The following is a 15,407-nucleotide window of genomic DNA, read 5'->3' as shown; positions in this document are numbered from 1 at the left end:
TGTTTATGGGCATCTCTTTCTTTAGGTTAGGGAAGTTTTCTTCTATAATTTTGTTGAAGATATTTACTGACCCTTTAAGTTGGGAGTCTCCCCTCTCTTCTATACCTATTACCCTTAGGTTTGTTCTTCTAATTGTGTCCTGGATTTCCTGGGTGTTTTGGGTTAGGAGCTTTTTGTTTTACATTATCTTTGATAGTTATGCCGATGTTTTCTATGGTATCTTCTGCCCCTGAGATTCTCTCTTCTATCTCTTGTATTCTGTTGGTGATGCTTGCATCTATAACTCCTGATAACTTTCCTAGGACTTTCATCTCCCGGGTTGTCTCCCTTTGTGATTTCTTTCTTGTTTCTATTTCCATTTTTAAATCCTGGACAGTTTTGTTCAATTCCTTCACCTGTTTGGTTGTGTTTTCCCTTAATTCTTTAAGTGATTTTTGTGTTTCCTCTTTAGGTGCTTTTACTTGGTTACCTGTGCTGTCCTGTATGTCTTTAAGTGAGTTGTTTATGTCCTTCTTAATGTACTCTATCATTGTCATGAGATGTGATTTTAAATCCAAATCTTGCTTTTCTGGTGTTTTTGGATATCATGTATTTGCTTTGGTGTGAGAAATGGTCTCTGATGATGACAAGTAGTCTTGGTTTGTGTCGCTTAGTTTCTTGTGCTTGCCTTCTGCCATCAGGTTATCTTTGGTGTTAACTTGTCTTGCTGTCTTTGACAGTGGCTTGACCCTCCTGTAAGCCTGTGTGTCAGCACTCCTATAAACCTGTTTTCTTACAGCCGAATTTGTGTACAGAATGCTGCTCCTGGGTTTGTGTGTCCTGAAGCCTCCAGGCAGGTCTCTTGGAGAAGAAGAGTTGGTCTTACCTCTGCTTTTGGGTGTGTAGGCACTCCTGGCAACTGGCTTTCGGCTCTCAATGCAGGCAGAAACCATAAGGGTCCTGCTCCTGTCTGCTCCTAGGTCCCTGTGCCCAGAGGGGACAGAGGGCACTAGGACAGGTTCCTCTTGGGTCAGGAATGTGGGCAAAAGTAGTTTTCTCATCTGAGCTCTCAGGAGAGTCCAGCTCTCTCCCTCAAATGATTTTGGAGAGAGTTGTGGGACCAGTTCAGTTCCAATCCTATCATCATTTAATATGTTATTTTGTTAATCATGACATTTTTGTATTAACTCTTATAGCAACTATTATTCAGCGTAATTGTTAAACTTAGGAATCAACTTAAATGGAGAACTCAAACCAAGTACCTCTCTCAATTTATATGCACCACTCACCTGATGAAATGAGTGGCAAATAGCCATAGCTATAAGAAACAAGGAACACAAAGTAAACAATTTTAAATAGTCACATTCCAGCCTGAATAAAACTGATAGTCCACCTGTAAAATAATCAAGGCATATGAATGAAGAGTGACTGGCAATATGTATTCACAGCAGGGACCATGTAGGATAACACATACTGGCTCTTTTTGATGACTGCTAATAAAACTTTCTCTATTGATCAAGTGATGGTCGATCAAACCAGAGTATTTTGATGGTCACCTTTAGAATCACAGATAAAACTGTAATGTTATCCTAGGCTGGGACCGACAAAAATGGGGCTTGAAACAGGGATTTATCTTGTTGTGGGGCATGTGGCCCATCACACCAGAGGAATTGGCACAGAACTTGGTGAGGTGGAACATGCTTAAATCCCATAAATCTGAAACTTGAGATCAGCAGTAGTGGAACTAACTTCCTCCCTGTTTCCATGCCTGCCTCAGAGCACTAACCAAGCAACCCCCAAACAGTTAGTCACAGTTACATGCTAATGAGGCACCTCAGTAGCCTTAGCTTTTAGCCAATGACCTTTTCTTCCCTGGATAGTCTCATACCCTTCCCCCCAAAAATATAAAACCCTTGGATCACCACAAATAAAGTGGATGTCTTCACACCCATCTCCAGGAAAGAAATACAAACAAGGTAAGATTATCTCAGAGAGCTGTTTTCATTAAAGATAGTCAGAGAAGGCCTTTGCTTATTTAAAGAGGCTGTAACACTAAGATTCTAATGTTAAGGTTTGATCTTGCTGTCTATTGTAATGCTAAGTATAGGTCTTCAGGACATGGAATCTGCACATAAACCCATGACCCTGCCCCAAATTATTTCCAATTGGTAATAAAGATGCCAACAGCCAATAGTTATGCAGAAGAGTCATAGGTGAGGTTTAGGTTGCCCAGGCTTTCAGTCAGAAGTGAACCTCAAGGAGGAGAGGAAAGTAAAGGAGGAGAGAGAAACCACCATGGGTTAAGTGAGTCATGAAAACATGGCCATGAAGGCTGGTCAATTGGAGTTAAGAGCAGCCCAGATGAAACATAGTAAATAATAACTCTGGCTTATTGATAGGGATGTAGATTCCAATAACATAGAGGGTAGATAAGTCCCCAGCTGTTGTGCTGTTTAAGGATTATTGTAAATATAAAGGCTGTGTTTGTCTTTTATTGGGGACCTAAATGGTCAAAGTATGGGTAAAAACCCCAGTTTGGGATTAAATTTTTTGCAACGTTCAAGAAGGCTCCACTTTACCCCTTCCTGGCCTGGCAGGAAGCAGCATGACTCCTGGAAGGAAAAGGCATACTACGGACCCCATCCATTTGAGGCTTGTCCTGTCCTCTCTGAGCAAGTGTTAAGAGTAGTGTCCAGAAACCTCATAAGTAGAGGTGAAACTCAGGACCACTGTGCCCTGTGCTCTCTGAGCTGGTTTACCAGCAGTAACCAAATACCCTAAGAGGAGAGACAGTACTACATCTTGAGAGAAATTTTTCTTTCTTTTTTTAAAATTGGATATACTTCTTTATTTACATTTCAAATGTTATTCCCTTTCCAGGTTTCCTGTCCATAAGCTCCCTATCCCCTCCCCCTCCCCCATGAGGGTGTTCCTCCCCATCTACTCACCCTTACCACCCCTCCCTGACATTCCCCTGCACTGGGGGTCTAACTTTGGCAGGACCAAGAGCTTCCCCTTCCACTGGTGCCCAACAAGGCTATCCTCTGCTACATATGCAGTTGGAGCCCTGGGTCAGTTCCTGGGTCAGTCTTTGGGTAATAGTTTAGTCCCTGGAAGCTCTGGTTGGTTGGCATTGCTGTTCTTACGGAGTTGCAAGCCCCTTCAGCTCTTTCAATCCTCTTGAGAGGGATTTTTAAGGACTGAATAAAAGCACCAAAAGAAGGGGAAATAAGCCAAGCAAGTATGCATTCATAAAGCATGTTGAACACTGCCCTGACAACACAAGGGAGCCTGGGTCATTGCACATAATTGTCTCACCTTGAGAGAATGAAGCAGAAGCCCTTGGCTTTGATTAATCTTGTCAGCTCCTAGGGAAGGGCTGGAATATGTCTGGGTGCTTCAACTTCCATCAGCATGGGCAAGGCTCCAGAGAGGATTGTAAGTATGGAAAAGCAGTCACTGCAGCTAGGGGCTGGAAACATACTTCCTAATATAGACCTGGGTGGGCAGCAATAACATTTACTACAGATACTCACTTGAATGTGGCCTCCAAAGAACTGCCTTCAGTTCTACTTTGTATTACTTGAGAGTATAACTTTACATATAACCCTGGGATAAAGAGCTATTTGAAAAGCTGGAAACATGTTTAAAGTGTCTCACTTTAAGAAAACAAATGATTAACAGGTGTTGACTTGTTTTGCTGGGCCACTAATGGAGGAAGCACTTTATGATTTGCTCTGGATATTAACTAGGATCTGTTGGGTAGCTCACAATCTTGTCAGGGCACATTAATATCTCATAGCCTTAGAGTCTCATTTAAAGCTCAATGAATATTTAATTGTTGTTGATCAACAAAATATGTAATGATGTGTATTTAGTCAGATCTGAAATGAGCAAGCTCTTCATTGTCTCATGCAGTCTGTAGCTACTATAATTCCACCTTCATGAACTTGTCTACATAATTTTATAAGTACTTACAGAAGTGAAAGTTTGTCTTGAAAAGCATTATTAAATATTGACAAAATATGAAATAAAGAGCATTTTCAAAGTTACATGCAAGAGAATGGTGCAGGCTATATTACTCTTTCCATACTGGATTTAAAATATTGTCATCAAACTCCTTTTTACTTAAGAAGTAAAAATAGAATATTTTCTTTGGCCCTTAAAAATTAAATAATCTATAAAGTACAGAACTGCAGGAACCCATGCATAACTGCTCCAAGTCAGTCAGCCCAGAAATTGTTTTTGAGCTTTAAGTCTACCAGAGAGCCAGACATGAAAAAAATTAAGGAAATATTGGCCCATGTTGAAAACCAATCTGCTTTCCCAGGGAAGAAGCCTCCCTGTGGTCTGTTACATCTCTTATAAGTATCAAAACTGGGCTTCAAATAACATGAGCTTTAACTGATGGATAATATCACAGATGACATGGGAATGTGTCCCTTCTACCATATTTCAGGACATTTTGATTAGAATCAAAGTATTGCCAACTGGTCCATGTTAAACATACTAAAAAATAATCACTTGATAAATTGAGCATATTGTGATTTGAAATCTTTATCTAGTCCTGAATTCTTTTCAATTTACAGGGAGGGTCTAAGATAATATAACAAGTTCATTTTAGAGAACAAAGCATGAAGCTGTGATTCAGAATTGTTATAAACATGGTACATCCATAATCTGCCCTATAGAAAATACCTGCTTCTGTTGGGTTTCTTTCCTTTGATCTTTGTCCCTACTATAGATACTAAAATGCTGATGTTGTCTATGGTCAATGGCAGAGTGCTTGCCTAACAAGTTTAAGAACATGGGTTTAGTCCCTATCATTAGAGTGGGAGAGAGAAAAATAGATGAAAGGAAACAAACTGCATTCCCCCTTTATTCAGCTATTGGTTGTATCTCTGTGTGCATTCTTTGCAAACATGTACCTTAAAAATTCATAAGCCAGGTGTAATGGTGCACATATGTAATCCATCCCTCAGAAGACAGGAGCAGAAGGATCAGGACTCCAAGACCAACCTTTCCATATAAATGAGTTTGAGGCTTTGAGTAATAATGGTGCATCTTTCTTTTACTTTAACAATTCTCATCAGCTCACACTACAGTCATTAGGGATGGAGAACTTCATTTAGTGTGCAACAAAGAAAACATATTTTTCAAGTCCTATTTAATGCCTCATTTAGAACATACAAGGTTAGTTAATGACCAAAATGGCATGGTTCACCTGACTCTTAGATACTCCTATGTAGAGAAAGACAGGAGATGAAGGTTGATATGCACTAGTTGGAAAAAATAAGTATCTGATACCTTACAACAAAAGTGCCCTGTCAGAAACAATACAGCAAAGATAATTTTTCTTTGTTTAGGGTGCCTCTGCTCTTGAATGTTTTTGTCTAAGGCTAAGCAGGAAGTAGCCTTGTCTAAAGGATACAAAATCAAAGCTGAATGGAAAGAATAAGTTCTAGATATATATCGCATGGCACAGCAATTACAGGTAATATTAATGTACTATATACTTACCAAGAGAGTAGATTTTAAGCACTCTTAACTGGGTAGGGTGACTTACACCTCTAATCCAGCACTTTGGAAGCAAAGGCAGGCCAAATTGGCTTATATGGTGTTTGAGACTATATAACCTAGTCTATATGGTTAGTTCTACACCAGTCAGGGCTACATGATGATACCCTGTCTTTAAAAACAAAACAGACAAACAAAAACAACTTCAAGCTACAGAAAAGTCTGAAGTAATTCACATGTTAATTTGCTTGAGTTAGCCATTCCACAGTGTGTACATATTCCAAAAACACACGTCATACATCCTAAATATATAGTCATCCCTTGGTATCCACATGGAATTTGTTCCAGAAATACACAAGGATATTGGAGTCCATTACATAAATAATGTATGCATAACACTTCCACATAGCCTCGTATATTCTAATTCATCTCTCTGAACAACCTATGATACCTAATGCAATGTAATCCTATGGAATTAGTTGCCAAGGAAATAGTTTAGAGAATGACACCAAACAAAAATGTCCACATACACTCAACATAGACCACCCCACCCTAAATGTTTATGACTGCAAGTTGGTTGAATCCATATCTATGGACCCTGTTGACACAGAGGGCCAATTGTGCACACTTTTATTTATCTACTTAGAAAAAAATTGAAAAATATTATGCACAAAGGAAATATGTATAAAAGCCAAAAGTGTAAAGAACCTTAATATACAATATTAAAGGTGCTGTTTTCTCACATCTACATGTAAAACTTGACATTTGAATGTCTCCCTAATGTCATGTGACTTACCTGCTTATCAAAAGCAACCCAGGATGGCGCATCGGTTCCATCTCCTTTGGGAAATACGCTGTGTTTAGGCTTTATCTTTTGCCCAGGTAGTAGATCTCCACCTATTCCAGGCTTATCCTCACTCACGAGCATCCTGACATTGTTGCAAAAGCCCCAATGTTGAGACCTATGGAACTTCTCCTTTCCTATCTGTGAGTACAAAAGACAATAATAGTAAATAAAAATGGCCAAAGTTACTCTTTTTTATTTTTTTGCAATAAAGACTTTTCTAATATAAATAGATTTTTTTCCCATCACAAAACGTACATGAAATGTCAAGTAACTATGGGTAATCTCTATCCATAAATTTGGGCCACATTTTAAATTCAGTTTATTTTAATTAATTTAAAACTTTGAAAAGCAGAAAGAATAAAGCTAATATTCCATGCTATTTACAATATTTCAGAATGATTAGTGTAAGTGAAGATTCAGAACACTGGTTTGCTAATTGGACTACTTTACTTATTTGCAAAGAATGCAAAACAGAAAAAACCTAATTATTTAAGAGAAGAAAGCCACTGCTTTTCACAGAAGCCTAAAAATTACATTTACCAAAACAGAAAACAAAATCTTTTCCTCGTCAACATTAATATAAAAGAAAATTCTTCAAAGCTGACATTCTCTTAATTGTGAAACCTTGCCTCCCACCAGTTTTTAGTGATGTGGACAGAGAGAAGGCACAAGTAATGCCAAGAGTTGATAAAGATGACTCAGGGGTTAGAGGATGAGGTAAATCAGGCAGAGAAGAGATAGGACTATACTCCAAGCAAGACAATGAGAGGAACATTTCTGAGTGTGAAGACCAATAGATAGGAATAGATGGAAAAGTCTAGTAAAGCAGAAGCCAAGTTCAAGTTTGAAAGGAAGGTGCACTGGAATAGAATATCCAAGAAGGTCCATAATGTAGAAAGCCAAATACTGAAATACCTTGAAAATCTCTTTCAGTAAGGTGGTCAACGAATCAGGCCATATTCTTGGTAATATACTATAAAGATTAAGTCATAACCTCCCTTCCCCTAAAAAGCTTTCCTAATGGTTCATACATGTAGCATGGATCCTGGTTTCCACAATCCAAAAGCCCCTGCCATTGTTGGAAGGCCTCACTTGTTAACTTGACCCACATAACTTCACAAAGTGACCACATGTATCCTCCCCTTTGATCTGATCATTTTCTCAGTTTGTAAGGCACCTTGGGGCCAATACAGAGTCATGCCCCTCATCATGTTCTATATAAAGTCCACTTTCCTCAAGAGTCAAGTAATGCCCTACCATATTTTCATCTTTCTTATAAATATCATGTAAACACCCACTCGGTGCTGAGTTATGTAGACTCCAGGGTTATGGCTTTGGGCAAATCTCAGCTATCTGTCATAGACTAATTGCCAGTCATACCCTTAGATTTAGTAATAGCTTCTTAGATATGACACCAAAAGGATTCAAGGAGGGGGTGTGAGGGGAGGACAGTGTAAGGGGGGACTAGAAGGGGAGTCAGGAATCAGGATGTAAAGTGAATTGATAAATTAATTAAAATATTTATATGAAATTTTCAAAGAAAAAAATATATTATTAAAATTATTTTAAAATTAAGAAAAATCCCTGCATACAAACATTGAGGTCCTACTTCCAAGTATGATGGTGGAGACTTCCATTCTATCTTCTTCCTTTCTATGAAGGGAGAGTAAAGTCTCAGTTTGATAGCAAAATGCTGACTTAATTTTGAGCTTCTGGTGTATTTCTCTAATTACAACCACCAAAAGCAGGCCTTAGACTCATAACATCCAATGTAAAAACACCATTTTGGCTTACCCTTTTCTTACTATAATCTTTGACTTTTATAAAGTGGATCTAGTTTCCACTTTAAATATTTAGTTTTACTGGGATTCAATTGGCAAAGAAGTATTAATTATATAATGGATTTGTTGGACTGTGGATGTACTGTAGATGCTTTATTTTTAATCTTGAAGATGACTTGCATGATGGCAAAGTTTGGCAATCCCTGACTCCCTGAGGCAAATGCCACAGAAATATGTTGAAGAAACTAAGAGAAGCTGGGCATGGTAAGTCATATATAATCCCAGCATTTGCGAGACTACAGTTTGAGACCAGCCTGAGCTACATGGCAACTTCCAGATCATCCTAGGCTACAGAGTGAGGCCATATCATAAGAAATCACCCAAGAGAAGAACAGGAACTTGGGTCAAGAAAACAGTCATCTTAGAAGCAATATAACCCTCAGAGGCTGTGTTGTTTCATGTGTATGTTGGCATAACAAAGGTGCTAGGAAATATAGAATGAGGATGCTGAAAAGACATTGCACAGAAGATGGTAAAAACCCACACTGCCAAGGAATCAAGAGTGGCTACAATTAGTTAGCAGTTTGCATACTCGGTGTCTAACTGCCTCTCCTTGAACTACGGGTTCATTTGTGAATCTGGTGCAGGAGCTAACAGCTTTCACTTCCCTGTGGATTCCTGTGTAGAGAAACCTAAAGATATTCAAGTGTTAGACATCACAGACAGGCAAAGCCTCCTCTGACCAAGAATCTTCCTCTGTCACAGTCTTCACACCCTCCCACCTGCCATCTTCAAGCAATCTGCCCTCCCTAACAGTGCTTTCTCCCACCATTCATTCCTGTACTTTAGATTTTCATGCTACCCTACCTTTCTGTTTGGCCTTACCTTGCCAGATACCACATAAATCTAGCTTTACATGGGCCAATAGAGCACTAACTGAACACACAAGGTGGAGATAATAATGTGACTTGGAGGTGTGACAGTAAAGGTGCTTGCCATCAACCCTGAGAACTTGAGTTTAATCCATAAAACTCCAGTTCTCTGACCTGCAGACATGTGCTACTGCATAATACTATACCCCACCTCCTCATAAATAAATATAAATAAAGCTATGAGCTCCACTAAATGGCTTTCAGAAGCTATGAGCCAAAATAAACATGCTTCCACCCAACCCCCTACATTAGATATAGGCACAGAACTACAAAACAACTACACTGGGTGCATTGGAACCAGGGTGGACCAAAGCAGATGCCTGGAAGTAAAAACAATGAAAATATAGAGCATAAAGGGTTAATGTATGGCTAGATTAGATAAGAGATACAGAAATATAGGCACATGGCTAATAAGTACAAATATTTTGGCCTGGGAAAATGGACATGTGGAGCTTTACATCCTGGGATATTAAACAAAACCCAAAAGTCACACAAGAATCCAGAGTTCTGTTTTGCCTATGTTAAGTTTGAGAAAAGCATGTAAAAATGTTAATTAGCAGGTGATGGTGAGTCTGAAGTCTAAAGAAGAGTTTAAAGCTAGGTATAAAAATGTGACACATGACAGCTGATGTCTAGTATTTAGGCAGTCTAATACTGGATTGAATGATGGTGCAGTAAAGAAATTCAAGATAGAAATTTAAAGTTTAAAATATCCCCGTGTTACAATTCAGGGAGATGGTATAGAATTAGCAAAGAAGACCAAAAAGGACCATCTGCAAGACAGAAAGAAAACAGGAAGGTTTAGTGTCATGGAAACTGGAAAGACAGCATTTGAAGGAGGGCATGATTAACTTGGTTAAATGCCCAGGTGAAAATGAGCCTTGAGACTTCACCCTAAATTTGTCAACAAAGAGATAGTCACAACCTTGATGAAAATGCTCTTTGCAGAGTCACAGGACAAAATATCCTGTGAGCCATATGTTTTTGTTTTGTCTTTTTGAAATTATTCTAGGTAAGATATTGCAAATCAAAACTTTTGATTTTCTAGTATTTATAATTTCCTTAAAATAACCCAAGCCCAGAAGAATGTAAGAAATAAATAAAAGATTGTCAAAACACCATCTCTTATTGAAGTTTTTCCTGGCTGCTAGAAGCAGAATATTCTGTTCTTGCATAGATTTTCTACAGATGTCATGAAGGTCACCCTATCTTTAAATCATTTTACATACCGACCCACTAACTCCCACTAGTATTTCCAAGGCAAGACATAAGTACCTAAAACACAGATCATGAGGATCTTTGTCCTTGAAAGCAGTAGTGGTATGGTGAGAGGACAAGAGAGTGCAGTGGTTCCTCCATCTTGTATTCTTGCTGAGGCCATTTCAAGTTTAACTGGAATCTGATCTCTTTCATGGGGAATCCCATGAAAACTACCCAACTCTATTCCAAGAAACAAAGGTGAGGATGTCCTGACCAACTTATCTAAGCTTCTGCCTGTTTGTGTGGAAGCCTCCAGCTAACTTCTTTTCTCAGCTTCTGTGAAACCGCTTGTTTCAATCTACTTACTTCTATGAAGGCCCCTGAAGCTGCCTTTTACAACCACATGTTCTGATGTTCTGGATACTGTGGTCACACCTAGGTTGTGGAACATTTGGGTGCAGTCCCAGCTGACTGGAATAAAGACTTTCAGATGACTATAAACTGTGTCTGACTAATCATTTCTGGTCAGTTATCTTAAACAGTATAAAGAGAAACAGAAAAATTACACAGGATTTCTACGGATTCATCCATGCAACAAATGAGCCACAGCTTCATGTCCATAATTTCTAGATATCCATCTGTGTACTTAGTGTATTATGTAATAGTAATCTATTGATGTCCTTGTGTTTCATACTAGATTTCTTAATTCCTGAAAATAAGGATGACAGGGCCTGGCACAGATTCAACAAAAAAAATCTATTGAGTCAATAGAACGTAAGTTGTGGCTTATTTTCAGATGGAGGTGATTGGATGTTGTCACCTGTTCTCTCCTTGTACACATTCAGAAGTGTGTACACACTTTAAAGTGGCTTAGACCACTTTACATTGAATACAAACATTTGGAATTCTGGGAAATAGAGCAGAACCGGAGTCTGAAGGCATAAACTTAGTAATATAAAGAATAAAACAGAAAATAAGCATTTGATGCCATTCCCATTCAAGTTTGGCTATGCATACACCATATCCCCCAGAAGCACTTTCTATTCTCTAGAGGCCCTTTTCTTTAGCATCTCTAAATTGAGAATAAGAAAAAGTTCTTTATAGGACCATGTTTAGGACTGAGAGATTATCTGGGATTGTGGCTGTCTAATAGCACTGATTTTGTTTTCTTGGTTTTTTTTTTTTTAAGAAATGAATTAGACTTCCAATTAAAAATTATAATAATAGGGATAAAATTTGAAATGGAAATAAATAAAATAACCAATAAAAAATTTAAATGATAATAAGAATAAGTGAAGAGATTACACAGTGGTTCAGATCACTGGGTGCTCTTACAGAAAATCAGGTTTTGATTCCACATGGCAGTTCACAACCATCTATAACCCCAGTTCAGTTTTGAAGCCCTCTTCTGGCCTCCTTGGGCATATGGTACTCAAACACAAATGTAGGCAAAAATACCCAGACACATGAATAAATTATTTTAATTAAAAATAATAATAAAAAGAACCAGTTCCTAGGCCCACAGTTACTAAGTGTTAATTTTTTTCTCTTCTCCAAATATATATTTTGAAATGTTTTAACACAATATGTATCCTAGGGTGACCTGAACTTGAGATGCTCCTCAGGCTTTCAAGTGCTAGTATTACAGGTATGTCCAATGACATCCAGTTCTTTTAAAATTATAAGTAATACAATGAGTATTTTATATCACTTTAGTTTCCTACTGGAGACCCCCTACCTCCCTGCTCAAACAGGTATAAAAACCCTGACTAATTGAGGTTGGGGCTCTCAGCATGAATGTGTTGCATTGGAGGAGTCTGAGGGTCAGAGCTTAAGCCTGAATAAAGGCTTTTGAATATTGATTTGTGCTCCAGGTGGTTTTGGGGGACCCTGAAATCTGGGACTTGCCAGAATCCCTGAGACTGCCACCAGGATCCCCAACCCATTAAGCCTTCATACAGCACTGATAAGTGTCTTTTGTACTCTACTGTCTTCTTTGTTAAAGGCACTTTTTCTCTAGTATGAGTTAGTCTGCAAGTGGTCTAAGGTCTAAGCAGACACCCTGCACAGCCTGCATGCAACTTGGGAGATGGTCCAGACCCACATGTAAGGGATTGAATCCTTCTCATGAATTTGAGGAGATGAAGTGGGTCACTCTGCCTGCACAATGTCTCACTTTTTCTTTTTTTTTTTTGCCTCCAGACCCCCAGGAGGACTAAGTATATTATTGTTCTTTGTGTTCCTCTTTGTTGTCTGCCTGACCTGTATTCTTTTGACTGAAGTGATGAAGCAGACTCAAACTACCTCCCTAATTCTTTTTCTGGACCACTTTAAGGACGTTAAAATTAGGGCCAAAAATTTAGGGTTAGATATTAAGAAGGACCAACTAACTACTTTTTGTAGGAACTAATGGCCAACTTTTAATGTTGGCTGGCCACCAGAAAAATTGCAAGAAACAGAAAACTGAAACTAAACCTACCACCTATTTCTATCCTGTTTTACAGGGCTCTCTTTTACAGAGGAAGAAGCCCTCTTTTTACCTCCCCATACCAGAGTCTCCACCAAGGAGCCCCAAACAACCTCTGAATCCAGCCTTGGGAAGCTGAGGCTGCCTCCTTGGGGAGCCAACCCCATACAAGGAGAACAGAGAAAACCTGTTCAATTGCTGACTCAATTGCCCTTTCCTTTAGGGCCCTAGGTCCCAGGAATGAAGCTGAAAACAGCTGATGCAATATTATCCATTTTTCCAATATTTACCTATACATTTTTGAGCTTCAGAACCCCAAATTCTCAGAGAAGCCCATACCCCTAATAGATTTATTGGATTCTGCTATTTTTATCCATCAGCCCACATGGGATGATTGCCAGCAGGTTTTACAGATCCTGTTCACTACAGAAAAGAAGGAGATAATCCTGACAGAAGCTCAGAAACTGGTTTCAGGTGCCAATGGGACTCCCACTGCTGACCCTGTCCTAATAGATGCTAGGGTTTCCTACTGATCAGATCTGACTGGGACTACAACATGGTAGGAGGTAAGGAGAGGCTCTGGGTCTACCACCATACTCTAATGAGGGGGTCTCCCAGCAGCAGCATAACAACCCACTGATTTGGCTAAAGTTAGTAGCATGTAACAAGAAAAAACAGAATTGCCTGCAGCCTTCTGGAGGCCTACCATATTTATACACCCTTAGATCCAAAGGCACCAGAAAATAAATCAGGGTTCATGATAGTCTTTGTGAGCCAGGCAGGGCCTGATATCAGGCACAAATTGCAGACAATAAATGGGTTAGCAGATAAGACATTGGAGGAATTGCTAGCAGTAGCAGGGGTGGGAGTGGGGAGTTTACATCAAAAGCAACTGTGGGCCATGACCACCACCAATAAACATCTGACTAGCAATCTGGCCAAGATTCTCTTGCCCACATCAGCAGACTCCCAAGAAAAGCCATCAGCTTTGCCACCTAGCAACTAAAAAAGGCAAGTGATCCACAAGATGGGAAGCCAAAGCTTCTAAAGAATCAATGTAGATAAGGGATCTTTAACCAGACATTGGACCCCTGGAATCGATTGTGGCCTACCTGTCATAGAAACTTGACCCAGTGGCCTCTGGATGGCCCCCTTGTTTGAGAATAATTGCAGCCATATCCTTATTAGTCAAGTATTCTGACAAATTCACTCAGGGGTAACAATTATAAGTCACTCCCACAATGCCACCAAGAGGATCTGAGTAATGCACACATGACCCATTACCAAAGCCTGCTGCTTAATACCCCCTACCATGGAAACCCATTCACTTCATTCCAAGCACTGTCCTTAACCCAGCATCCTTGCTACCTAACCCAGGGCTTGTGTTGGGAAACTGAGTCAGGTCCACAGGCCCAGGAAGGACTTGACAGACCAGCTGCTACCACATGCAGACATCACCTAGTATACCAATGGGAGCAATTTTGTGAGAGATGGAGGTATGTGGGGGTGACCACAGTGTCAGAGATAGAAACCATCTGGGCTACTGCCCTGCCAACAGGCACTTTGGCACAGAAGGTCAAACTCATTGCTCTGACCAAAGCCTTGAAATTGGGAAAAGATAATAGGATTAGCATCTAAACAGACAGCAGTTATGTATGCCTTTGCAACTACTCACATCCATGGAGCTAACAAGAAAGAGACTTACTGCAGAAAAAGAGACTACTAAGAACAAACAGGAGATCTTAGACCTGCTGGCAGCCTTATGGCTCCCCAAGAAATTAGCTATTATACATTGCCCAGGCCATCAAAAGGCAGACACCGCTGAGCCATGGGGCAATCAGAGGGCAGATCAGGCTGCCAAAGAGGCTGCCTTGGACCCTATAACTGCTCTAACCCCGCAATTACAAAACCCATAGCACTCCACCCACTTTACCAGAAAAGCTCCTATATACTAAAGAGGAATTGAACTTGATTGATTGCCTGTGACTCAGAATAAAGAGGAATGATGGCTCACAGGAGATTGCAAACTGATCCTGCTTAAGAAATTGGAAAAAGACCTACTCTAGCACATGCATCAAACCACTCATTTAGGCACTAGATGGACCAAAGATCTACTTAGGCATATACACATAAAATCCTCAACTTTAGGCCCCAAATAGAACAAATTGCCTCCAAATGCTTGAGTTGCAAATCCACAAATGCAGATAACCAACCCAAGGAAAAAGGAGATCTACTAACAATTGACCAGCCTTTGCCATTCAGGTAACACAGGGAATGACCAAGGCCATAGGGGCAGAGAGGAAATTACACTGTGCTTACAGGCCCCAAAGTTCAGGCTAGGTAGAAAGGATAACTAGAACTCTAAAAGAGATTCTCACTTAATTAACTATGGAGGCTGGTGGGGACTGGGTGGCTCTCCTCCCCTTCACCCTTTGTAGGGTGTGTAGTACGTCCTATACCTTGGGCCTGACCCCTTATGAGATTATGTTTGGAAGACCCCACTCCCATCCTACCTAATCAGAAAGCAGAACTGCTAGCTGAAGTTGATGGTCTCCATTTACTTAACTCTATTGAAATCATAGCCCACATACAAAAAGAACTCTGACCTCACCTGAAGGGCATATATGAGGCTGTCCATCTATATGTCCTTCCAGTCTATACAACTATCACCCATGGGACAGGTG

General features: G+C 39.8%; 1 protein-coding gene across 2 annotated transcripts in view; it reads right to left on the bottom strand.

The window, feature by feature from the left end:
- Positions 1–15,407, bottom strand: part of Efhc2 (EF-hand domain containing 2) — a 200,471-nt gene that overhangs the window by 165,505 nt on the left and 19,559 nt on the right. For both annotated transcript variants that reach the window (XM_017601976.3, NM_001106952.1), the window contains exon 2: positions 6,293–6,481. In XM_017601976.3, the coding sequence (XP_017457465.1) occupies positions 6,293–6,424 (132 nt within the window). In that variant the 5' untranslated portion in view covers positions 6,425–6,481. The remainder of the gene's footprint in view (positions 1–6,292; positions 6,482–15,407) is intronic.

This window comes from Rattus norvegicus, chromosome X, assembly GCF_036323735.1.
Source record: "Rattus norvegicus strain BN/NHsdMcwi chromosome X, GRCr8, whole genome shotgun sequence".
NCBI lineage: Eukaryota > Metazoa > Chordata > Mammalia > Rodentia > Muridae > Rattus > Rattus norvegicus.
Note: the sequence above shows the minus strand (reverse complement) of the source record. Positions and strands in the feature narration are given on the sequence as shown.